Here is a 23,056-nt window from a genome sequence, read left to right as displayed (position 1 = left end):
TTTTTAATTTGTAAAAAAAACTGCCATGTGTAGTAAGGCTTTTTTTTTCTCACCCAAAAAAAAGTTCACAGAAACTTTTCCATCAAAAATGAGCATGTAGAGTCGGCTTCTTTGGGGGGATTTTCACAAGAGTCCTGATTTGAAAGGTCTAAAAGGCTTTTAATTGCTCTGGTGAAAGCATTGAGTTTGATTTCACTGGCGCTTGACGACAAGAGGATCTTTCGGAACTTTTTCTTTTCTCTGAAAAGATGAGCGCAAAAGCTCTTACACCCGCAGCTAGAATCTTAAGAAGAAATGTTCCATGACGCTTGTTTCAAACTTTTGTTTTTTTTTTACAGCATGTAAGAATATGATACAAAGCTTTGCCTGTCTTATGATACATGTTTCATACAAAGGAGAAGGACTATGTACAAAGTAAAAGAAGACGTAGAAGAGCAGCAGCGAGTCAAAAAAAAAATGGAGAACTTGCTCACTGCTCGTCTGAGGAGTACGCGGCACGGTCGCCCCCTATTGGCCATTCACGGGCATCTCCTGAAAGAAGAAACGCTTGGTCATCACCGCCGTACCGGAGAAAAAAAACCGAGAAGAAAAGCGTGCAGGGCTTCGTCAAGCACGCGTGATTTTTTTTCGTGCCACTAGATGGTGCTCTCGGTTTCATGCACTTCCACGGCCGTTAAGCAAGAGTGCCATCTTGTACATTTACAAATGTACAAGTAAAACGCGGAGGCGAAAAAAAGTCAAACAGACCACGTTTCTTCGAAAAGGTGTTAAAAAAAAAAAAGTAAGGCATTAAAACATTACATGCACGGTAAAAAATAATTTACAGTAAGGTTTTGCAGGAAAAAGGCATTAAAAATAGCGAGAATATAAAGTAATATTAATATTAAACATCATATATAATACACATTATGTATGATTCAACATTATGGTAGGAAACTCCTCTATTTCTTTGATTGAATTAAAAAAAAAGAAAAACGCTGCATTTGTTCCAAGGCGAGTACCAAAAAAAGTGTGTTGTTGCCATGACGACAACCATGCAAAACGCTTCATGCGTCACGCAAACGTTTTACCTTGTCCTCCTTGCCAGCCAAATGGGTAAGAGTGATTTTTCTAACGTTACGGTAGGGCGGGATCAAAAAAAACAAAAACAAAATAAAAAGCAGCGGTGATTTGAGTGAGCGGCTCGCAAGTGTGCGCGTGTGTGTTTCGTGCGCAATCACCTCTAAATTTCCGCGGGCTTTTTTGAGAACGTTGTGCGTCAGCGACACTGCAAGACCAAAACAAAACACATCAGCAATTTTGTTTTCATCTTCAAAAACATTCCAAAATTCTTTTTTTTTTTTCGTCGGCAAACATGAAAACTTTTTGGGGTGAAGACGTTCATAAAAAAATTAAAAAAAAAATCAGGAAAATACTATTAACTCCATTGAATTATGACTGACTTTTCATCAAATAAAAAAAGGCAAGAGAAATGTTTTCCTTATGACATACTACGTATTTTTTAAAATAAATAAATGATTTTAAAAATCTGCTTTCCCCATAAATATAATTTTCAGATAAAATTATATTTTATTTTTCAGGAAAATGACACCCGTTGTGTCTAAATATAGGACTTTTCATTCCAAAAATGTAAAAACAAATAAATGGCAAGTTTCACATTAGAGTTTTGACAAAAAAGCCATCTTGGAAAAATATTTTTCTCATGACGTTGTGTTAAAAAAACAAACAAAAAAACAGTTAAACAATAATTTAATTCAGCTTCCCCCTTAAATATATAAAACATTTTTGAACTCAAAATTTTCTTGGAAAAAAAACTGTCTCATGAGATACTAGTACGTATTTTTGGGGCAGTAAATACTTAATTTAAAAGAAAATGTGGACCAAATTTGGAATTATAGAGAAAAACTTGGGACTTGGGCTTTTTTTGCATTAAGTAAGCGTAAAGGTGCGTACGCTGGTCGACGATGACCCTCTCCATGCCCTCCTTGAGGCGGTTGGTGGTGCGCAGGCGTTTGACGGCCCCGCTCAGCACGCGGTCCTGCTGGGACACTCGCTCCTTCAGGCGCCAGATCTCCTTCTGCAGGTCCTCCTGCCGCCCGTCGCCCCCCGCCGGCAGGGAGACCCTCCAGGCCAACTTGAGCAGGCGGGCGGCCTCGTCCAGGACCTGGCGCAGCGTGCTGGCGTCGCCCCGCAGCATCTTGGCGGCCTCCTCGTCCGGCGCCTGCGCGCCAAAAGGAAGAAAAACAAAATCCGGGAGGAATACGAAACGTGCGAGAAAACCTAAAACAAAGACTCTACGTGACGTGAGCGTACGGCTACCCGGCGGTCGTGCAGCCGCGCCTCCATGTCCCGCGACAGCTCGCGCCCTTCCGTGACGTGCCTGCGGAGGGCGCCGTAGTCCTCCACCAGCGCCAGTATGTGGCGCCCGTCGCGGTCGGCCCACAGCCGGTGGCCCGGCACCAGGCGCGAGGGGGCGCTCGTCGCGCTCTCGCCCGAGCTGCTGCCGCCGCTCCCGCCGCCTCTTTCATCTGCCGCCGGGACATGGGCGGTCACCGTCGGAACCCGGGAAAGGTGGCGGTCGCGTGACCCGGGCTCACCCGGGGAGGAGAGCAGGTAGTTGATGTTGATGGTTTCCGAGCGGGCGGCTCCTCGCCACAGCTGCTCCTCCAGCCTCTGGCGCAGCGTGTCGTTGGCGCGGATGCTCCTCTCCAGCTGCGCGCGCAGGTGCCGCATCTCCGACATGTCCGAGCCCACGCCGGCCGCGTCGCCGGGACCCGGCGCGCCGCCGACCCCTTCGGAAGGGACACAGGCGGCGGCGCGTCTCAAGACGGGGAGGGAAATCTTGCGCGCAAAAACGTACGTGCGCGTGTATGGGGGGGAAATTTGATGGATTTAAAAGACCATCGGAAAATATTGTTCAAAAAAAATATTCAGTGAGGGCTACTGCAATGAAACTCCCGCGCTCGGAAAACGTTGAGTCTGAAGCAGTCTAACAGCCTGTTAATACTCGATCTTGTTAGATGATAGATAGATAGATAGATAGATAGATAGATAGATAGATAGATAGATAGATAGATAGATAGATAGATAGATAGATAGATAGATAGATAGATAGATAGATAGATAGATAGATAGATCAATCTAACAGCCTGTTAATACTCGATCTTGTTAGACAGACAGAACAGCCTGTTAATGCTCGATCTTGTTAGGTAGGTTGATAGACAGACAGACAGACAGCCGGATCCTGACAGGCCTTGCCGTCTGTCCACCACCGCCAGTCATCTATATTGTATGTTTCTTGGACGATTTAAGGTCATTACATCAAAATGTTATACCTCGGACTTATAATAGTTAAGATGACTGTTGATTTTTGCACGTGCATATTTGGAGCTATGCGATTTGCACCGAATTCATTTCAGGGAGCGCGATTCCAACGTTCGCCGAAGAACCGAGAAACTAACTTGGAGCGTGCGCCGGCGTCTGCAAACTGTCGCCCACTTGTAGCTCCAAGCGCAGCGCCTGCAGGAGGCGCTGCGAGTCTTTCACTTGCTGCTGCTGGAGCTTCACCTCGCACTGCAGACTGCAGGAAAAACAAAGTACAAAGTCACAAGACCAAGCGCCGACTGTCATTTGTCCTGCTCCAAACAAGCAGCGCGGCGAGGAAACAATGAGCGAGGGAAAGCGAGAGCGGCGAAACCCTGAAATCATTTTGCAAAATGTTTTCTCTTTCCTTGGGGAATGATTGAGAGCAATAAGTAGCTTCATGCTCCAATTCATTTGCTCCTAATTTGAAAAGAGGAATGTACTGTTTCCGTCTCTGCGTTGCAAAGCGTCACATTTGATTTCTGCAACTTGCGGGATTTTTTTTTTTTCAAACCACACAGCGTACCTGCGTAGTTGGTCCTCGCTGGCCCGTAACGTCTGGACCAAGCGGGCGTTTTCTTGGTCGCTCAGCTCCAGCTTCTCCCGCAGCTTGGCCTTCTCCTGCCTCAGGAGGTCGCTCTCCTTCCTGTTCTGCTCCAGCTTGGCCGAGCGCCTGGCCAGGTTCTCCCGCAGCCTCTCGCACTCCCGCAGCTTGTCTGGAGGAGGACGACGATGCGGCGTGGACGCGCCTCGCCGTGGCAAAAACTCGCACTGCGTACCTTTGGACTCCAGGTTGAGCCGCTCCTTCAGGTCTTGGTTCTGAGCCCGCAGGAAGCGAACCTCCTCGACCAGCTTGGCTTGATCCTCGTTGCCGTGGATGAAGATGTTGGTGGCCGCTGCGCCAAATGGCGCACGCAAAACAACACCCGATTAGCTTATAACTGACGAGTCGTGGGCCGAAAACTGTGTTGCGCAACATCAATAACGTTTCACGTTTTTCATTTATTGAAAATAAATAATTATATATTATTTATTCATTTACTTATGCGTTGTTTAAAAAACAGATTCCGGCGCTGTGATTTTAATACAGTGACATTTTTGCCGAAGGTTGCCATTGCGTCAGAATCTGATGCGGGCCTATGACATCCCAAAAACTCAGAAGAAGCGGCCACCTGTGTCTTTCTCCATTTCGGCGAGCCTCCTCTCCAGCTGCTCCCTGAGGCGCTCGTTGGTGGAGATGCTCTCCTCCAGGCGCCGCCTCAACGCTCGGATCTCCTCCAGATGCTCGGCCAGGAGGTCTGAGCGGGCAACCGACAGGAGGCGCAAAAAAATTCTCAGCATTGGCATTCAAATGGAATGTAACGACGTCGGCCGTATGCGCATTACGCGTCCATGTTTATTTTACCCCAGTTGAGGGCCCGCGCGTCTGCGGGAGCGTTTGCCGGCGAGCCGAGCGCCCGGTTATTCTCGGCCGCTTGCGTCGGAGAGTCGCGCGCCGGATGCTGGGCCATGACGGACAGGTGCAGGTCCAGCTCGCTACGCAGGCTGGCGTTCAGTCGCTCGCTGTCCCTCAGACGCTCGTGAAGCAGTCCGTTCTCCCTCCGCAAGCCCGAAAGTGGGCTGCTCGCCTCCCGTTGGGCGGAGGGGCCCGCCACCTCGGCTCTTTCCCCTGCACGTGAACGCGGCGACGATTGTATCGTTGGGGGTTTTTTTTCTACAGAAATCTGATAGGTGCCACTTAATAATGCAACTTTGCAGAGGACAGGGGAGGGGCGTTGTGGAAGCGGACACCCGCAGCGTCCTCGGTGCGCCACAATGGCCGTGAGTGGAATAGAAGTGCTGTGACAGGTGTGTGACATACCGCCGCATTTTTGGCATGGTAATCTCAAGGAGAAATCGGATTAAAGATTATTTTGAAAGGGTGTTATTTGTGAGTTTCAGGCAACCTGGATCATTCAATAAACAACAAACAGGAAGGAAGACAACTACATTTTTTTCGCGAGGAGGGCTAGCACTATGATATGACTTTAGATGTTAGAATAAATGTACGTAAAGTATCCCGTATTTACTCTTATTGCAAAGCATTTATTCCGCAGTATAACCTTGTTTGAATCGTGAAAGAGAAAGTTGTCGGTAGGAGGAGCAAGTGCAAGAAGAAACTAGACACTGTGACCTGACCACAGTGCAAGACAGTCTACAGATGGTCATTATGTTCTTGGAGAAGACGATAGTAGCCACTGTATGAACTGATAGCTGATAGTATAGCGGACACGCACACACACAAACACACACGCCATCACGTTGTCACACTGCTGCCGTGTGCTTCTTTCAAAACCTTTAGGGCAGCGACGCTGGTAACTAGGGCTACTCTAATGAATAAAAGAAGGCTCGGCAGGATGTGTTTTCAGAGCGGTAGGAGATCTGCAACTGCGAACACATCTCTGTCCGTTCTCCTCGTGAGTAAAAATAATCTAGTCTCTTGTCTTCCTTCCTTGTGTGTTAGGGTGACCGAACCTGACACTTGTCAGGGAGTGTGTGCGGCTTCAGAAAAACGCGGCCTGGCTTGGTGAGTGAGATGGAACTCAAAAATAGGACAACATCGCACTTTTACTAGAAAGCTGACAAATGTGGACTACCTTGCGCGGGCGGGCTAGCGTGACAGGAATCCCTATCAGAGTGTGAGCTGCCGGGACTCTGGCCTCGGACCTGACTCTGCAGGGTCTGGATGAGACGGTTCTTCTCCTGCAGTTCTTTGGCCATCCTGAGAGGAGGAGATACATGACCAAAGGTGTTAACTCAATGTACATTTTACAGAAAAGTTATGGTGGAAAGCGAATTTTCCAACGCTGAAAACTCCCAGAATGCGATACTATTCTAAGTTGGGTGTCATTTCCAAACACACGGTTTTAGGCACACCGAATTGAAGTCCACAGCAAACGGCATGCCTTCTGGGTCTCCACTCACGCATCCAAGCGCTCGCCGGCGCGCTCGACCACGGCGATATTTTGCCGGACGAGGCAACCGACACGATGCAGGAGCCGCTCTCTCTCGGCCTCCAGCTCCACGCGCAGCGTTTCCAGCTCCCGCCGGATTGGGCCGGCGGAGCTGTCCGTCAGCCCGCGTTCACTAGGAATAAATCCTATACCGTTTAGGTGGGGGCCACACACTCAAATGTAATCGTGTGTCTTTCTGGAAGGGATGCAGTTAATATTAAAAAAAAAAAAAGGTCCCAAACTAAACTCCAATAATCATAATCAGACACCGAGAAGGTCTGTCAAACGTCTTACAAAAAAAAAAAAAGTACAATATGTCTCCTCTAATGTTCTGATGCGTTTGACATCGCTGACCCAGTTGTATCATCATCATCGATAGTTTTGTTGACACGCAAAAGAAAATAGGTCAGGCGCCAGGCAGACGCCAGTCAAGTCTAGCAACCCAGAATGGGTCACGAGGCAATTATGCTAAAAGCTCGGGGGGCGGTTTGCAATTTCAAGAGGTCATGAGGCAAACAACAAAAAAACAGCCCGACATAATATAAACGTTCAAATTGACTGACGGAGAACGGAAAGTGGATTTTGCACGGTCATAGAAAAAAAACAATCCTGGGCTGGTGTCACCCCGGGAAAAATAAAAATAAAAATACAGCTTGCTTGTGCTAAATTCCAAGCAGAAGTGTGAAAAGTTGAGACGTACCTGCGAGAGAGCTCCAAAGCTGCCCCATCTTCATTATCCTGATGACTCTCTCCTAGCAGACGCAAAGAAAAACAAAAAGCTTTTAATCTGGAAGGCCACGCTGCATTTCCTGTTTACGTTCTCCGCTGGTCATTTCGCTTTTAGCGGTCTTGGGTTCAAGAAATTAATGAGCAAACTGACCCAACGTTAGACTCCTTCCTGTTCACACGCACGGCCTTTTTAAGAATTCCGCAAGCTCTTTATTTTTTAATGTTTCGTTATATCTTACTTATGAATGTGAAAGTGTGTGCTTTAGATCTGGAAGGCCGCGCTACATTTCCGTTTCCTGTTTTTATCTTTCCGAAACAATTAAACGACTCCACGTCAAACGCTGCAAATAAGGAACCGGTGCCACAGCGAGCATCCCGGGAATTGAATAAAATAAAAAGCGCGATGTTACTAGTATTGCGCAATAACAAGCATTATTAGCAGCGCGGCTACCTTTGTCCAGGCGGCCCTCCAGCCGATCCAGAATAGTCAGGCTCTTGTCCAGCTGCTCTTGGAGCGCCCGGCTCAGGAGGCGGTCCGCGGGGCCGGCCCCGAGCAGCTCCCGGATGGCCCCCCTCAGCTCGGCCAGCTGCCGGCGCCGCAGGCCCCCCAGCCGCCGGCTCTCCTTGATCTGCTGCCGGAGCTGCGACAGCTCCCTGGCCTGCGACTGCACCAGGGAGTCCAGGCTGCGCGAGGGACACGTTGAGGTCGGCCCGGATTCGCGCGCTGGCGCCGAGCTCCTCTGGAGCGAAGGCCAGAAAACATCCAACCGACCGACCTGGCAGGGGACGCGGAGCGGCTGCGAGCGTGCTGCAGCTGCTCCTTCACGCTCTTGGTTCTTTCCGCCTCGCCGGTTTCACTCCCCGCGGCGCGGACATCTCCGTCGCCCTCTTTCTCCCGCATCTGCTGGTAGGTAAGATGGCCCCGGGTTCCGTCCGGGTCGGTCAGCGGACGTCCGGGCTCCTGCTCGCCGGAGTTCCTCCGCAAATGACTTTGCAAGTGGCGGACCAGTTTGGTTTGGCCTTCCAACTGGACCTTCAGCTCTCGCACCTGCGCCCGGAGCAGCGGCGGCTCCTCCGACAGGCCGTACTCCTCGTAGGTCTGAGGGCTTTTTAGACTGATCTGAAAACGCAGGGTCGGCCGCATTAGCTGTTGAGAAGATACACCGGGCAGCCGCCGCGACGAAATACCTTGGCCCAGCTCAACGTGGGCGAACTCGGGTACGGCGTGCTGGAGGCGGAGTCCAGATGTTCGCTGGAGGAAAAGTGCGCCTGCTCCTGAGTCAGCAGCGAAGCTCTGACGCACGCTTCCACGTCTGCACCCACGGAGGGACAAGAATGTTGGAATGCTTAGTAATGTTTACATGATCCGTCTCATGATAGAAAAAAATGTGGGATACCTAGGATCTGAATAACTCTTTCTGTGCCATGGATGAGAATTCTCGTCTTTTGAAATACAGTCATAACAATAACAAAATTCTGGTTTCTTTTATGGAGGGGAGCTGACACCCTTGACAATCTAATGCTTCCCTAATTGTAGTGATAACTGTGACCATTGGATGGCAGTGTTTCCACACCTAGATCCAACATGCAATTCTAAGGAACGGAAATCAATCTTTCATATGATACACCCATATTTACATATTCCACAATTCGTCACAATTAGCCACATAAAATGATTCATGGCTCAGCGCTATGAATGCCACTCCTCAATTGTAAAAACACCTGCTGAATATTTTGGAACCCCCGCCAATGGAAAGGCCTGCACCAAAGTGCAGCACCGGTTTGGCGACCAGTCTTTTTTTAACGGCGAGACAGAGAAGGAAGCGTGAAGATGGTTAGCTTCTGAGAAGACATGCAAAGAAAGCGCGCGTGCCAGTGAAAGCAATCAATCAATTCACCACACTGAGAATGGGAAAACAAAAGGCCTTGAAGAAGTTCATTTAGGAGAACGCGTGGACTCGTCATGCACGCGGTGAGAGGATCCAGCCCAAGCTGTGTGAGAGCAGCGTCCACTCAGAAGACCGACATGCAAGCGTCTGACCTGTGCTACTGCTCTCTTCCCTATCGTTCTCGCTCTTGGCCGTGGTTTCGTAACCCAGGTCCTGCAAATCCACCTGCACGCCTTTGTCGTCCTGCTCCACGGCTGGGATATCGGAGGCAATGGTCACGTTAGCTCGGCGAAAAGGAGAGCTTGGACGCGGCGGGACTCCACCCGGTGCGGCGGCGCCTTGACTTACAAGTTGGATTTGCACGTTCACGCCGGCGGCGATATTTGGCATTTTTGACCGATATTGGCCGATAATCATTTTAAATGTGTTTATTTACATTTCCAGTTCGCTTTACAAGGAATTGCATCATTATATGAGACGTGTCGATGAGCAGCGATCTGGATTTTTCATTTTCACATTTTACAAAGAGATGTGTGTGGTCTAAAACTTATTTTGACAAATTAGCCAAATATGAAAAGTTGTTTCGTTAATACATGCTTAAAGACATTTTGACAAAGTTCAAGGTTGAATACTTGTAAGTCAAGGCGCCGCTGTAGAGGTTTCCGCAAAAAGTCAAGCGTACACAGAACGGAAGCATCTGAAAGGACTAAGGAGGCAATAAATCGCCAAAGGTTCTCACCTTTTGGCGCCGCGATGTTCTGGGCGGGCGCGGATTGCGCCGTGGCGAGTTTCTCCTCCAGGTTTTTGCAAGCTTTTTTCTTCTCCCTCAGCGCCTTGTGCAGAGTCTCCAGCTGGGCCTGGACGCCGGGCGCCAAGGCCTTGGGGTCGGAGGGCGCGGCGCGGGCCTCGCTCTCTTGCCTGCGGGCCGTCTCCTCCTGCAGGGAGGCTCGCAGCTCACAGATCCTCCGGGAGCGATCGTCCAGGGTCTCGCGGAGAGTTTGCAGATTGCGAAGGAGGTCGGAGTTGAGAAGCTCCTCAGAGTGAGGAGTCAGTCGCTCCAGTTCTTGTCCGTGTTCAAGAGCTTTCTGGAGGTTGTCCAAGCGCTCCTGTAGGTCGGGCTCGGAGAACGAGCTGCTATTTGCACAGGCGGCGGCCAGAGAAGCGACGACCGATTCGGTCGAGCGAAGGCATCCGGCGAGAACTTTGCTCGTCTCCCGATTTGAACTTTGACGGGATTTCGCCCCTTGCCGATCCTTCAACTCGTTTTCCCGGAGGGATTCTGACGGCGTCCGCGTGGAATCGCTCAACGTCGAACCTTCGGTTCCTCCGCGCCGCTCACTCGACGAGGCGTTCGCTGCCGCTATCTTGGAGTGAAGATCTCGGATTCGTGCCTGCTTTTCCTGGCTGTCCGGCGACAAAATGAGCTCCTCCGCCAATGTCAAAAGCTGTGAAAGTTGCTTGTTGAGGTCCTCTTTTTCCTGGAGCGCTTTTTGTAGATCCGGGCCACCCTGGCTGTCCGGGCTGCAGGCAGTCAGGTACGCGACGGTGGACTCGGCAGCTCGCAAGGCCTCCACGTACTGCCCATTGAGACGTTCTTTGTCCCGGAGCTGCGCGTGGAGCTCCTCCCAATCGGCCAGTTGCTCGCTCAGCTCTTTGATCAGAGCCTCCTTCTCCTGGCACTCCTGGTGGAGGAGCTCCAGCTGGCTAAAGAGAGCGGAGTGGGCCTGCGGGTCGTCCGGCGTGTGCGTGGCCGAAAAGCCGCTATCTTGAGAACGTCCGCAGGAAGAAGATGAGCTGGCGCTCGGTTGGGAGTCCACTGCGTCCGATTGCGCCCGCGGCCTCACCGGGACAGGCAGGCGAGATCTCGCGCATGCCTGCAAAAGAACCCGCAGAGGAACACTCAGAGACAGGAATCCATTTTTTCATTTTTATGAGGCCTGTCCTCATTAGGGTCAAAGGTTGAGGTTGAGCTGCAGTACAACGTGGACTGACACATGTCGGGGAGATATACAGTAAGGAGAAAAGCTTTGAACATGTATTTATAAGAGCTAAATGGAGGAGAGAAAGGATTATTATTAACTCATTTCATCCCAAAGACGTATTTATACGTATTAAATGGTAATCGCCACTGTGTTAATACTAATAGCTATTGCTAGAAATTTTGCACAGGCGCATTTTGTTGTTTATGTGCCGAAAATAAACAATTTATAGAGTATTTATAACCTTTTACTTCAACTAACGTTCAACCGAGGAAAAAAAAATTGCTATTGGTAATATTTTTGGGTCGGGGGCGTGTTAATCACTCAACAGAATAATCAACAGGATAATTGACTTTAAAAAGAATTGATAGCGATAGCATAATCGAACATTTTCAGAAACATAAAAGCCACCTTGTGCTTTGAAATCTTGCCGCGATGGTCAGCTTGCGGCGTTGTACTTTCCTCTGTGGCCACCGGGGCGGGCCCAAACTTAGCGCCCCCCTCGTTTTCAAGCTTAGCTTGAACCTGCAAGTTTTCCCGGCTGCGTCTTGCTTCGGGCTGCCCGTCGCTGCTGTCGCCCGACGCGTGGTTGCTCTCCTTCTCTTTGCACTCGCTGGACTTTTGCTCCTTCAGCAGACCTCGCAGTTGCGCGTTTTCATCCGTTAGCCTGTCGACTTCCTCTCTGTGATCAGCGTAGAACAATTAAGGGTGTGCTTCCTATTGGATAAGGACTTGGGTAACATGGAAATGAAAAAAAAAAAAATGGCGAACCTAAGATGCAGGAGTGATGCGGCGCCGCTGTCGGTCAGAAGACATTTTCCGGAATGGCTACACTGAGCATTTTCTCTGCTCCGCCCCAGGCCGCTGTCCACCCTCTCATCTCCGAGCAGCTGAAAGCAGAAGCGAGGAAAGTTCATGATACTGTAGCAATACTCACAATATCTCACACTATTAGTTTTTTTGTTTAACTTTATTCACTACCGCGGACGGCTATCGACGTCAACGATCAATTCTGACATGGCTGCCGGCGCCACTAGCAGACGTGAGTTCAAATTTTGGCTGGGCTGTCAGCGAAAGAGTGAAAAGGTCAAGCCCAACGATGACTCGGGGGCGTACGTACCTGCCCCTGCGGGGCGTCCGTCTGACTGGCTTTTTCTTCTGTCTGTTTAGCCGGAGGCGGCGCCTCCGCCACGGCCGGCTGCTAGAGTAATGGCATGTGAGGCGAGTGTGACATATGTGGCTCGATTTAAAAACGCACACACACACACGCACAAAAAACAACTCAAACTCAATGAGGCAACAGAATCCAAAAGACTGTGCAAAGCGACAGCGGGATGGTATGGCGTGTCTAATGAGACGTGGCCGAGAGAGACCGTTTCATGGGAAACAAAGAGATAGAGATACGGCGTTGGTTAGGAAGGATGGTGGAAAGAGTCAGGAGGATATTATTTACAACAGGAAAGAAAATCACATACACTTGGAACAGGAATAAACAATGGGCCATGCTACGTTGGAGTAGAAGTATTACATACAGTATGAGAGTATTCCATTACAAAGCCTGAAAAGTCCCAGGTTTCTCAAATGCAGCAGTCGCAATCCAGACAAAGGTTAAGTAAGGTTCAAAGGTTAAAGGGTGCCATTAGAAGATGGCGCAGACCATTTTCATTCAAGGAAAAACAAGATTCACCTTCTGTTTGAGCTCCTGCGGCGAACGCTCATCGTGCCCCTCACTCACGCAGAAAGTCATGTAAGAAGTCTGGTCGCCCACGAAACTCAGCGAGTCCCCTGGAGCGAAAACAATTCCACATTTAAGAAAAAAATATTCCGGAAATGTATACACAGGCGGCAAACGTGTCATTTGTCGGTCATACTGCTGTCGTTGGCGCCGCCCACTCCGCCGCCGCGGTTCTGGATTGCTCCCAGGCGGGCCTGCAGGGACGCGTTCCAGCGTTGGGCATCTTCCAGCTGGTGCCGCACGCTCTCCAGTTCTTTGGGGTCCGCTACGTTGGCGCCTGAGGACAAACATTCAAAGTGTTGACGGTTTTTCATACCGTATTTTCTGCATTTTAAGGTGCACCTTCAAAGAATGGCCTATTTTTAAAAAGGCGCGCTGCGTTATAAGGCACATTGCATAGAAGCTACAATAGTGGGCGGGGTTGCGTTATGCATCCACTAGATGGAGCTGTGGTAAAGGAATGTCAACAAAAAACAGAATGGGGAAAAAAATTCAAAAGTTCAAAAGTATATGGTTATGATTCAATTTAATATTAAACTTATTTTTAATTCAACTACAACTCAAAAAAATACATTTAGAACTGCAGAGGTAAAAATGGAAGAATTTACACGGCGATTAAGTTCTTTTATTCTTAGGTCCCCCCCAAAATGAAAACAAAATAAAACCGCGGTTTATGCACTGTATAAGGCGCACCAGACTATAAGGGGCGTGTCAGCTTTTGAGAAAATTGAAGGCGTTTAGGTGCGTATTATAGTGCGGAAAATAGGATAATTAAACACATCCGGGTGATATTGACCCAGAGACGTTATTGCTGTTCCTGAACAACGAGCATAACACTTATTATGATGAACTATGGCCTTTGGGTCACACGCGTTTGAATGACGGCTTAAAATGACCCGGGGACATTTTTGCTGTTATAATGATGTATCTCCACCTTGTTACTCGCAGCTGACCTATTTCTCCACCTGCGCAATGAGGACGGATGCACACTGACATGCACGCACGCGCGCGAGGGCGGGCAGGCGCCAGCGTGGTGCCAAGTGTTAAATAAGAGGGCTTAGCGGACTACCTGAGCGCATACAGACACTTGCAATCATCCTCAAAGCCGTGCCCCGACTTGACTTGAGATTAGGAGAGTGCCGAGTTGTTGGACTTCAACAAACCGTTTTGCTTTGTTACATAACCACCGCGGTTGCGCCATTTTTAGATGAAACTAATTTAATATGGCAGACGGCCAAGTCGGATGGATGAAGACCCGAGGGGGGGGGGTGACGTAATCAGCGGACAGACCAAAGGTTTCATGGGGAAGTTGAACAAGCACACATGCATGTGAGGAAGCCAGAGATGGACAAACGGAAGCCTTTATTCACTTCTTTTTTTTTTTCCAAAAAAAAAAAAAAGGACAGAGACAAGAGTGAGAGAAAACAAATGGCAAGTCAGCATGCAAATAAGCAGGTGATGATGTTGATAAGGGGAGGAAAGAAAGGAGCAGATGTAGGGCTGGGTTATAGGACCAAAAAAATAAAATGGTATTTTTCTTCAATCGTTCCGGGCGATTACGATTTTAATCAAATTTAATTGGAGGGATAAAGTCAATTCACATTTATTTAAAGTTATGATTTATTTTTGAAAAATGTGGATTTTTTTAAATTGAATACTGACTTTAAATGCATTTATAACTTGTGCATAATTTGCATACAGAAAAGGAATAGTCTTACTTATTTGGGCCCCTTTGCGGTAAAATTAATATTTTGTCTACAGGTAATTTCATAACTGAATTATTTTGCACCTTGAGAACAACAAATGACAAGGGGTGAAATGACAGAGGACAAAGAAGACGGACGGCTGTGTTTGTATTTCCCGCTAAACTCATTTCCGAGCGCCACTTGGCTTTTCGCGGGTTTCCTAGCAACCCGGCCGATCCCGCCGTGGGCTCACGACGGGCTCTGATGCGTTTGCACTGCACCTTCTCGGGCTTTGGCTCTGTCTAGCTCTCTCTCCAAGTCGTCCCGGAGCTCCTCGTTGGCTTGGACGCCGTCCTCCAGCTGCTGCCTGAGGAGCTGCACCGCCGTCAGCTCCAGCTGCAGAGCGTGAAGACGCTGGGCGCTGACAAACAATACACACAGAATGCACTTCTTAATGGATGGCTTCTCTTAGCTCGGGGATCCTCAAGGCTACTGTCTCCGAAAATCAAATCTTGAGCTAATCATATAACGTATATTCTATTTCTGCGCTGAATTCCCTTTAAAATGGTAAGGAGGTTGGTTTTGTTCGAAATGTGTATGTATTTGGCACACGCAGCGCATCCACTTCAACCTGCGGTCCTGGAAGGGGGCTCCTCCCACCTGTGGGCCCTTCTGAAGGTTTCAGATTTTCCCCAAATTGGGGTTTTGGAGTTTTTCCTTCCCCTTCTTGACCCCAATCCAAAAACGCATCCAATAATATAAAGTAAGCTTTGATCGCTCTTTACTCACCTGTCCTGCTCCTTCACCGTCCTGACCAGGCTGGAGTAGAGCTGCTGCTCGGCCCTCAGCGCTTTATTGAGAGCTTCGTGTTCCTGCTGCAAAGCCAGCAGCTTGGGAAGCACCTTGAAACCACGCGCGGAAGCAAACAAACTTCAAGCTCGTTCCTTTTCTATTTTGGTCGAGCAGCAAAGCGCTTTTCACCTCCTGTTGGCTGTCTCCGCCAATCACGGTTCTCTCTCTTTGAGGAAGTCCCGAAGACGAGCGATCCACGCCCGTCAGCCCGTCCGGGGCGTGATCACCTTGCGCGTGGCCTCGCTGGCCCAGGCGCTGCTGGAGAGCCTGCTCAGGCAACAGGGAGCAAACCGTTGCAAAAACAGTCATATCGTGTTAAGCTTCATATCCGTAATGGGAAATCAATGCCATCTACTGGTGATTGTGAGTCAGCAAAGTTGTTTCCAGGACTTTCCCACTTTAAGTATTAAATTCCCTTGACCGTTTAGCCACAAACATTTACTGGAACCCATCGAGAAATGTCCTTTCTGCCACGGAAAGCGAGCCGTTTCTTACACGGATGATCTCATCCTTGGTCTCAAGGGTGGCGGTCAGGGACTCGATATTGGCGGCCTGGCCTTCACTGCGGCCTTCGAGCTCGGACAGCAATGACTGCAGCTCCGCCAAAGACATCTAGATGGACGCGGTGGAGCCGGTCAGTGGAACGAAATCAAATTGTCCAGGTGATGGGAGGTAAACGGCACCTTGAGTTCATTCTCCCGTTTCAGCGCTTTGTTGAGAGCCTCCGTTTTCTGCGCCAGCTCTTTCTTCAGCACTACGACCGTCTTCTTAGACACCGGGATGTTCTCCATGCTGTCGTCGCTGTTCCTCCTGGAGAGCTCGGCTAAAGCGGCGGGGGAAAAAACATGAATGAAAACTTGCGCAAATGCATCACGCCGTGACTTAAACCAGCGCTTCTAAATTTTATTTTCCAAAGGAACGAGGAAACTTTTTCTGCCCCCCCCCACTTGTTGCGACAACTGTAAATGAGATTATTACCTATAAATGTTGTATACCTAAAACTGTATCCTTGTTAATATTAACAAAAGAACAAAGCAATATAAATCAAATAAACTTTCAACAACTGCTAACTACTTTTTTTTAGTGTTTATACAGATTACAGGTTAGTCTAAACCTGAAAAAAAAAAAATTACCAAGTGCATCAAAGTGCCTGAAATATCCCTGCGGTCACCGGGCCACTATTTGAGAAGGAGCAGCTTGAGCTCACCTTCGCGCTCGTCCAACTTTTCTTGCATGATCTGGATGGTTTGTCTGAGCTCCAGCACGTATTCGGGCTCCTTGTCGTTCTCCGTTTCCTGGCCACGGTGGAGGAGCCTCTGCAAAAATCGAACATGCCGTGCGGATGTCTCTCAGAACTTCTCCAGAAATTCAAAGCGGTCCAAAACTAAGGCGCAGGATTACTGTCTCAGCGGGTGTTCTAATTTCACCCCCCCCCCCCCTTTAGGTTTTCAAGTTAAGCACAGTTCAGCCCGTTTGATCCCGCGGGGGGGAGGAGCTTACGTCGATGACGCCGTCTTTTTCGCGGAGGAGCAATCGGAGCTCGGCCGTTTCCAGGGAGTCCTTGTGGGTCGCCGTGGAGTTTTGCCTCTCAGCGGCGGCGAGCTGATGCTGCCGGTCGGACAGCTGCCTCCTCAGCTCCTCCATCTCCTGGGAACGCTGGCGTAGCATGCGCTTGTGGTGCTCGGCCGACTCCTGATGAGAAGAGGGATGAGACGGGCATATTCTGCCTTATGCAGTTAGTAGAGATGCCATTCTACTTTCAAAACCCCTCAAAACTTTCATGTTTTCAAACCAATTTTAGAAATGAAACGTGTAAATGTTGACAAAAAATATTTGAGGGCTATCGAAGTTCAAGCGTCAACTTAAAAATAAATGTACATTTAATAAAGGGGTTTAAATCAGGAAAGGAAAAACCATAGGAGTCTTATTTTTTTAAAACTTTTTTTTTTTTTTAATTCAGTTTTAGATGTTACCTTGATGAGCTGGTCCTTGCTGTTAATGGTCGCCAGCAGTTCTTCCACGGCGCCCTCGTTGTCGGCCACCAGGCGCTCCCTGGCTTTCACCGCCTCTGCCAGCATGGCCTCGTTCACCTTTAACCTCTGGCCCATCTGCTCGGCCAGGTCGCGCGCGCGACTTTGCGACTGGCTCAGCACCGACTCGGACAATTCCTGCAGAACCGAGGGAGGTGGACCGGATGTGGCGTCGGCCGTTGGCGCCTTGGCGCGCGTTTTCGGCGGACCCACCTCCAAGTCTTTGGTCTTGCCGTCCAGGGAGAGCTGCAGCTGGCCGATGATGGCGTCTTTCTCCCTCAGCGATCGGTTGAGGTTGTCCTCCGCGTCTTCTTTGGCCTTCTGCAGGTTCTTCAGTGTGTTTGCAAGGTGCTGCAGCTCCACATCCTTCTCCTTGATCAGGCTATCGAAACTCTGTGCGGGAAAAGTACAACTTACATCGGTGGTGTCGAACATACGGCCCGTGGGCCGGTTCTGGCCCGCGAACGAGCTTTATCCGGCCCGTGAGAGAGTTTTGGATGTAAAGTAGAAAAACGAACTGAATTAAAAACTTGAAATGTTTTATGATTAATAGTATTGTCAATAATTTTGTATTAATAGTGACTGTACTATTTTGGACAGTATTAAAAAAGAACAATAAATCTGATTTTTTTGGAAACAGATCTACATTGTATTTGCTTGTACTGCACTAGAACAGCTAGCTAGTCATTCAAATATAATATAAATTCAGATAGAGAATATATGTACATATAAACCTACTTGATTGACTTTTATTCAGTTCTTTCATAGTTGTTCCATAAATTGACAACTTTAGCCGATATACAAATTTGCTTGACTGGTGGATTGCCCCCTGGTGGCTGTAAAAAAAACTGTAGATAAGCCACAGGTCTCAAATAATGAGAAAAAAGTTGCGGCTTTTAGTCCAGTATTTATGGTATTAACCTTGAACTTGTTTAAAGGACATGCAGCACCAAATCTAACTTTGATCGACAGTACTCACGTTTATAGTTTCTTCGTTGTGCGCCAGCAAGTTATTGAGCCTCTCCAGGTCTCTCTCCTTCTCCCTCAGCGACAGCTGCAGCTGGTGGATTTCGTTGTCTTTCTCTTCCATGGCTGCGAATCGCTGGTCCAGCGCCTCCTGTGGAAAACACAGTCAAAAAAAAAAAAGATGTGAGTTCAACTCATGGTGTGAACACATTCGTGTCCTCATTATCATTCATTAGCGCTACCGTGAAGCTAGCAGCCTTAAGGTCGTAAACTTAAGCATGTATCTCTAGGCGCCTGTGTAAAATAATGAAAAACAAAGAAAGATTTTAGAGTTAAAAATAATGCGCTCGCCTCCAGCGCCTTTTCCTTTTCTTTCAGCCTTCGGCGCAGCTTGGCGAGCGTGCTGTCATTTCCCGCCGGACTCTTGTTTTGCTCCAAATCTCGGACCATGTTGATATACTCCTGAAGGAGCAAATACTGTTATGATGTACTGCTTGAAAACATATATTGGTGATTGTGTGTATATGGCAAATGACCGCAATTGATAAACAAGTCAAATGGAATAGCTTTCTCTGTGTGTTAATTAATTCTGCAGGGTCACCTGCAATTGCTGCTCTTTATCGGCCAGGGATGAAGTTAGCCGCTGGATGGTGACTTCGCGGGCGTGCACTTTTCTTTTGGTTTGGTCCAACAGCTCCTGGTACTGCTGCTCCAGAGAACTTTCCCTCTCTGCGATCTCGCCGCTTAGCTTTTTCACTTGGTTGTTCAGATCCTTACAGGGCGAAAAGAAAATATTTGAACATCCGTGATGGTTCCGTTAGCCCGTCTGTGGCGTTTCCGATTCAGGTTCGAGACTCACATTGACGGCTTTGTCTCCCTTCTTCTTCTGCTGCTGCAGGTCTTCCAGCTCCACCTCCAGCTGCTCCTTCGCCTGCTGCAAGTCGGCCAGCTCCTGCTCCCTGCGCTCCAGGCCCCGCTGCAGCTTTTGGGCTTCCAGGACCTTGGCGTGGTGCTCGCCTTGGAGCTGGATCAGCTCCGTTTGCTTGGCCATTAATAGAGTTTGGTGCTCCTCTGCTCCCTGCGGGAGAAAATGTAAGATACTCTCACATTTTTTTTTTGTAGTCACACTAAGAGCAAGATGCAAAGAAGGGACACGACTTGCCTGAAATTTTTGCATCTGGGCCTTGTGTGCCGTCTCCCTGGCTTTGGCGAGAGCATCGTCCCGGTCTTCAATTTCGTGGCACAACTCGGCGATCTACGTGACGCCAATAAGGACCATGTGACACATTAGCAAAATTCAACTTGCTCTTAGGGTTGAACAATGAATCAAATTTTGTCATTTAAAAAAAATAAAATCATGATTTGAAAAGTAGCTAAAATCATATGATTGAGATTTTTCAATACTAATAATAACTAGTTAATAATAACTAGCTAGTTGTGGCATTTAAAGTGATGCGCCACTTATTTAGCCATTAAAAAAAGTTCTCTCTCAAAATAACTCCACAAAATATAGTATTTTGAACACAGCAAAATATACATATATATCCCTTTAAATTTTGCACAAGCTATGAATGTTACGTTAAAAATGATTTTTAATCAGTATTCAATTTGAATGCTTTCCACAGGATTTTTTTTATATATATAGATATAAACAATAAATGGTTGCTGGGTTTATTTCTTCCATTAAAACCGTAACTGTCCAGAATGAGAATCGAGATTTTACTTCCGGGCCATATCGTCCTGCTCTTGTTGGTCTTGACAGGAGTTTTTCCTGACATGCCTCACCTCTTTCTCTTTTTCTTTGAGGACCTGAGTAAGCCCTTGGATGGTTTTGTCTCGCTTTAGTGAGTTTTTCTTCTCCGCTTGGAGTTCATTCTCGCTCTCATCCAGCCTTCCTGACAGGGCCTGCGGACAAACGCCATCGTTTGAATTGACATCTCAGTGTTGGGTCTCGGCCCGTCGTTGAAATAGCTTTCAATTTTGCAGCGCGCGTTCCAATTTGAGCCTTTGCGTTCACGTTTGCTCGACAATTGAAAGGAAGAAAAGTGGAAAAGTCAAATTGTGTTTTTGCACGCAAAACAAGAGGAAGTAAATATCAGATATTTATACTAATTCCTTGACTGTACCTTGGTTTCATTCTGGGTTTCCTCCAGCGTCTTTGTCAGCTTCTCACGAGCGCTTTTTGCCCGGGTGAGCTCTTCAGTCAGCAGCTTGTTGACCGACTCCAGCCGATGAACCTCGCTCTTGTTTAAAAACAAATGAAGAGGGATGATAAGTGTGAACCTTAAAGCTAAGGGGTAAATATTTCCGAATGTAAGTTCAAACTCAAGAGAAGCCTGAAATCTTCACCAACAACGGGTCTTTTTGACATCGCGGATCCGGAAATATCAGAAGACAGGAGAGTGCACGATTCACATGTTCAGAATTGAATTTAGAGATTCAACAGCTGTACATCTAAGCACTTTGGAATTTGTAAAGTGTTCCTAGAGGTCTCAAGAAAAGGTTTTCAATCTTTGCTCCCTGACCTTTAACCTCCACTAACTACTCCTGTGATATTCTGCCCAGCCGGACCCCTGCGTGGAACTACCTGCGCTGCGGCAGGCACGTATTGATCGTCAAATTCCTCCGTTAGGTCATGTAGCGACTTCCACTGAGCCTCTTTGCGCACTCGCTTGTTCCAGCCGAGGAGATGTCCGGCACCGAACCTCTTCAGGACAGGGATGCGGGACCCGGACGGAACCGAAAGCGCTCGCTTTCTGAGGCAGCGCAGGAGCTGGATCAGGTCGCAGATGATGGAGGGCTGCCGCGCGGATCTACGGAGGAACGTTTTCACCTGAGCCTTCCCCGCCGGGTCGTCGGCCGCCGCGTTTCTGAAGACAAAGGTCTTTGGTTCTCGGACTTTAGGCTTACGCGGCGCGGTCTCCGGCGCGTCCAAGTCTCGATTGAGGGACTGCAGGGACGCGGAACGGCGCTTGAATCCCGATCTCGGAAAGGTGCCCTTGTAGTGGACCAGGTCCAGGTACATGCTCTGAGAGGTGCCGCGCGTACCCCGCAAACCAAAGGTCTTCACGGGGGCATCCAGACCCAAAGTCGATCCCGCCCGCCATTTCTTGAGACCCGAACGTCCCGGTAACACCCCTCTGCCTACTAGGCGATCCAGACTCACGCATCTCCTCATGCGTTGACTACCGCAGCTCTCCCTCGGCGATCGCGCCTCATCGGGCTGCGGCCCGGCGGCCTCGTCGTCAAAACTGGCCGCCCCGGATGACCTGAGCGGGGTCTTGGAGCGGACGCTCTCCCCGTCGCTCTTTTCCAGCTCGGGGTTGTGCTTTCCGTAAACGTGGAGGATGCACTGGATCAGGTGCGCTTTCTCCGCTTGGATCTTCTGCACCTGGCTATTGTGCTGTTCCTGCAGCTGGCTGAGATTCACGTCGCACTGGATCACCTTCTCCAGCTGGAACACGCATTTCCCGCAGAGGAACTCGCCGCGGCCGTCGCGGGTCACCTCCCGGCCCAGCACGTGCGACAAAATGATCTGCAGCTTCCTCTTGCCCGACGAGCTGAAGATCCAGCGGCACTGGTTGCCGACCAGGCGGCCGTTGCATACGCGGCACGAGTCCTTCATGCCGCCTCAGATTCCGGGTCCGAAATTCCCATTCCTAAAGATCCTCCGGGCGCACGAGAGCCAACCATGGTTTTGCCAAGCGCGGGAGAGAATGAATGATTACGGAGCAGTGTAAGCCCTAAGCCTTTAATAATCCCCCCTCCTGCTTCTGTCCCGCTCGCATCCAACGCGGTCCATCAGGTCAAATCCTCAGAGCGCGCTCTAGTAATCTTTGTTACGGCCGACGCCCGCCCACCTCTCAATAACCTCCCTCCTGGTCGCAACATAGCAAAAAACGTACCGTCGGCTTCGAAGACGGCAAGAGAGTGAATAAACCGGGCGAATCCTCGTCCTTGGCAGCGCATCTTAAAAAAAAAAATCCACTTAAGCTTGGAGCAATCACTGTTGTCACATATCCCATTAGACCTCAATCCAGACAAGGCCAGCGGAAGAGCCCGCGGCGAGCCCATCGCCGTTTGACATCCACACAAGTCGCGGCGCGGATGGCCGCGGTGAGCCGGTAAATATGGACGGCCATAAATAACCGACTCCAGACAGACAGGTAATCCGTTTTTAACTCTGTGACCGGGGCTGTGAACTCAGCTCAGTGAGACACTTCCTGCGTTGGATGTGCGAAGCGGCAAGAGTCATGCTACTGTCATCGTGGGAACAAATGCACTGATCACTTTCACACGTTTTGCAAAGGTTAATCCGAAATTCGAAACCAAAGGGGGTAGGAGTAACCCTGGCGGTACGTGAAGGCGCTTTGGGGGTACGAAAGATTTTTGTATGTGTCAGAGAATCTCATTTAATACTTTTTACTCCTGTGACAGAAACAGTAGCTTTTCCTTTCTGAATTGAGAGCAAATGAATTGGAACATGACGCGCCATAGTGCAAAATTGTGAGTCCTTGGCAAAATGTCGATTCGGAACCTTCAACAGATTAACAGATCAGCAAATTTATCGATTGTTGAAATTATAGAGAAGTAGCAGAGGCAAGGAATGTCCAGAACTGTTCCAGTCACTGCAGTTCCCACAGATAAGAGAGAATTTGAAAATAATTATATGCTCTGTTTGTTTTCATTTGACATTTGATAACTATCCAAACATCAATGCCATGTTCCACTAGCCCATCTATGGCATTTTGCATTACACGGTCGACTTCATTGACTTAACCAATGGCGAGCTTTTGAGTGCAAGTAGAATAGAGGAGAATTATGTAACCTCCTGA

The 23,056-nt window shown here is 48.7% G+C and overlaps 1 protein-coding gene across 8 annotated transcripts; it reads right to left on the bottom strand.

The window, feature by feature from the left end:
• Positions 1-138: 138 nt before the first annotated feature.
• Positions 139-22,067, bottom strand: cdk5rap2 (CDK5 regulatory subunit associated protein 2). 8 transcript variants are annotated; one of them, XM_088434757.1, is made up of 38 exons: positions 20,809-22,066; positions 20,348-20,464; positions 20,007-20,126; positions 19,081-19,476; positions 18,823-18,993; positions 18,573-18,683; positions 18,235-18,372; positions 17,469-17,648; positions 17,199-17,393; positions 16,726-16,917; positions 16,433-16,541; positions 15,909-16,048; positions 15,721-15,837; positions 15,355-15,492; positions 15,163-15,275; positions 14,655-14,794; positions 12,825-12,965; positions 12,641-12,738; positions 12,074-12,154; positions 11,725-11,843; positions 11,365-11,635; positions 9,714-10,848; positions 9,127-9,228; positions 8,274-8,398; positions 7,862-8,205; positions 7,537-7,769; positions 7,057-7,108; positions 6,000-6,124; positions 4,769-5,032; positions 4,536-4,661; positions 4,143-4,259; positions 3,890-4,079; positions 3,462-3,580; positions 2,314-2,792; positions 1,954-2,221; positions 1,221-1,267; positions 1,071-1,110; positions 139-531 (listed from the first exon to the last, which is right to left on the bottom strand). In XM_088434757.1, the coding sequence occupies exons 1-38, from the start codon at positions 21,844-21,846 to the stop codon at positions 470-472; spliced, it is 7,953 nt and encodes a 2,650-aa protein (XP_088290883.1). In that variant the 5' UTR covers positions 21,847-22,066; the 3' UTR covers positions 139-469. The 8 variants fall into 8 exon arrangements, with proteins under 8 accessions (XP_088290883.1, XP_088290880.1, XP_088290886.1 ...); XM_088434754.1 differs by having other exon boundaries at positions 1,071-1,267; positions 20,809-22,067; XM_088434760.1 differs by lacking the exon at positions 1,071-1,110.
• Positions 22,068-23,056: the final 989 nt, after the last annotated feature.

Source organism: Hippichthys cyanospilos, chromosome 15 (genome assembly GCF_059441005.1).
Source record: "Hippichthys cyanospilos isolate Australia breed blue-spotted pipefish chromosome 15, RoL_Hcya_1.0, whole genome shotgun sequence".
In the NCBI taxonomy this organism is placed as follows: domain Eukaryota; kingdom Metazoa; phylum Chordata; class Actinopteri; order Syngnathiformes; family Syngnathidae; genus Hippichthys; species Hippichthys cyanospilos.
This window is presented reverse-complemented; position numbering and strand designations above follow the sequence as displayed.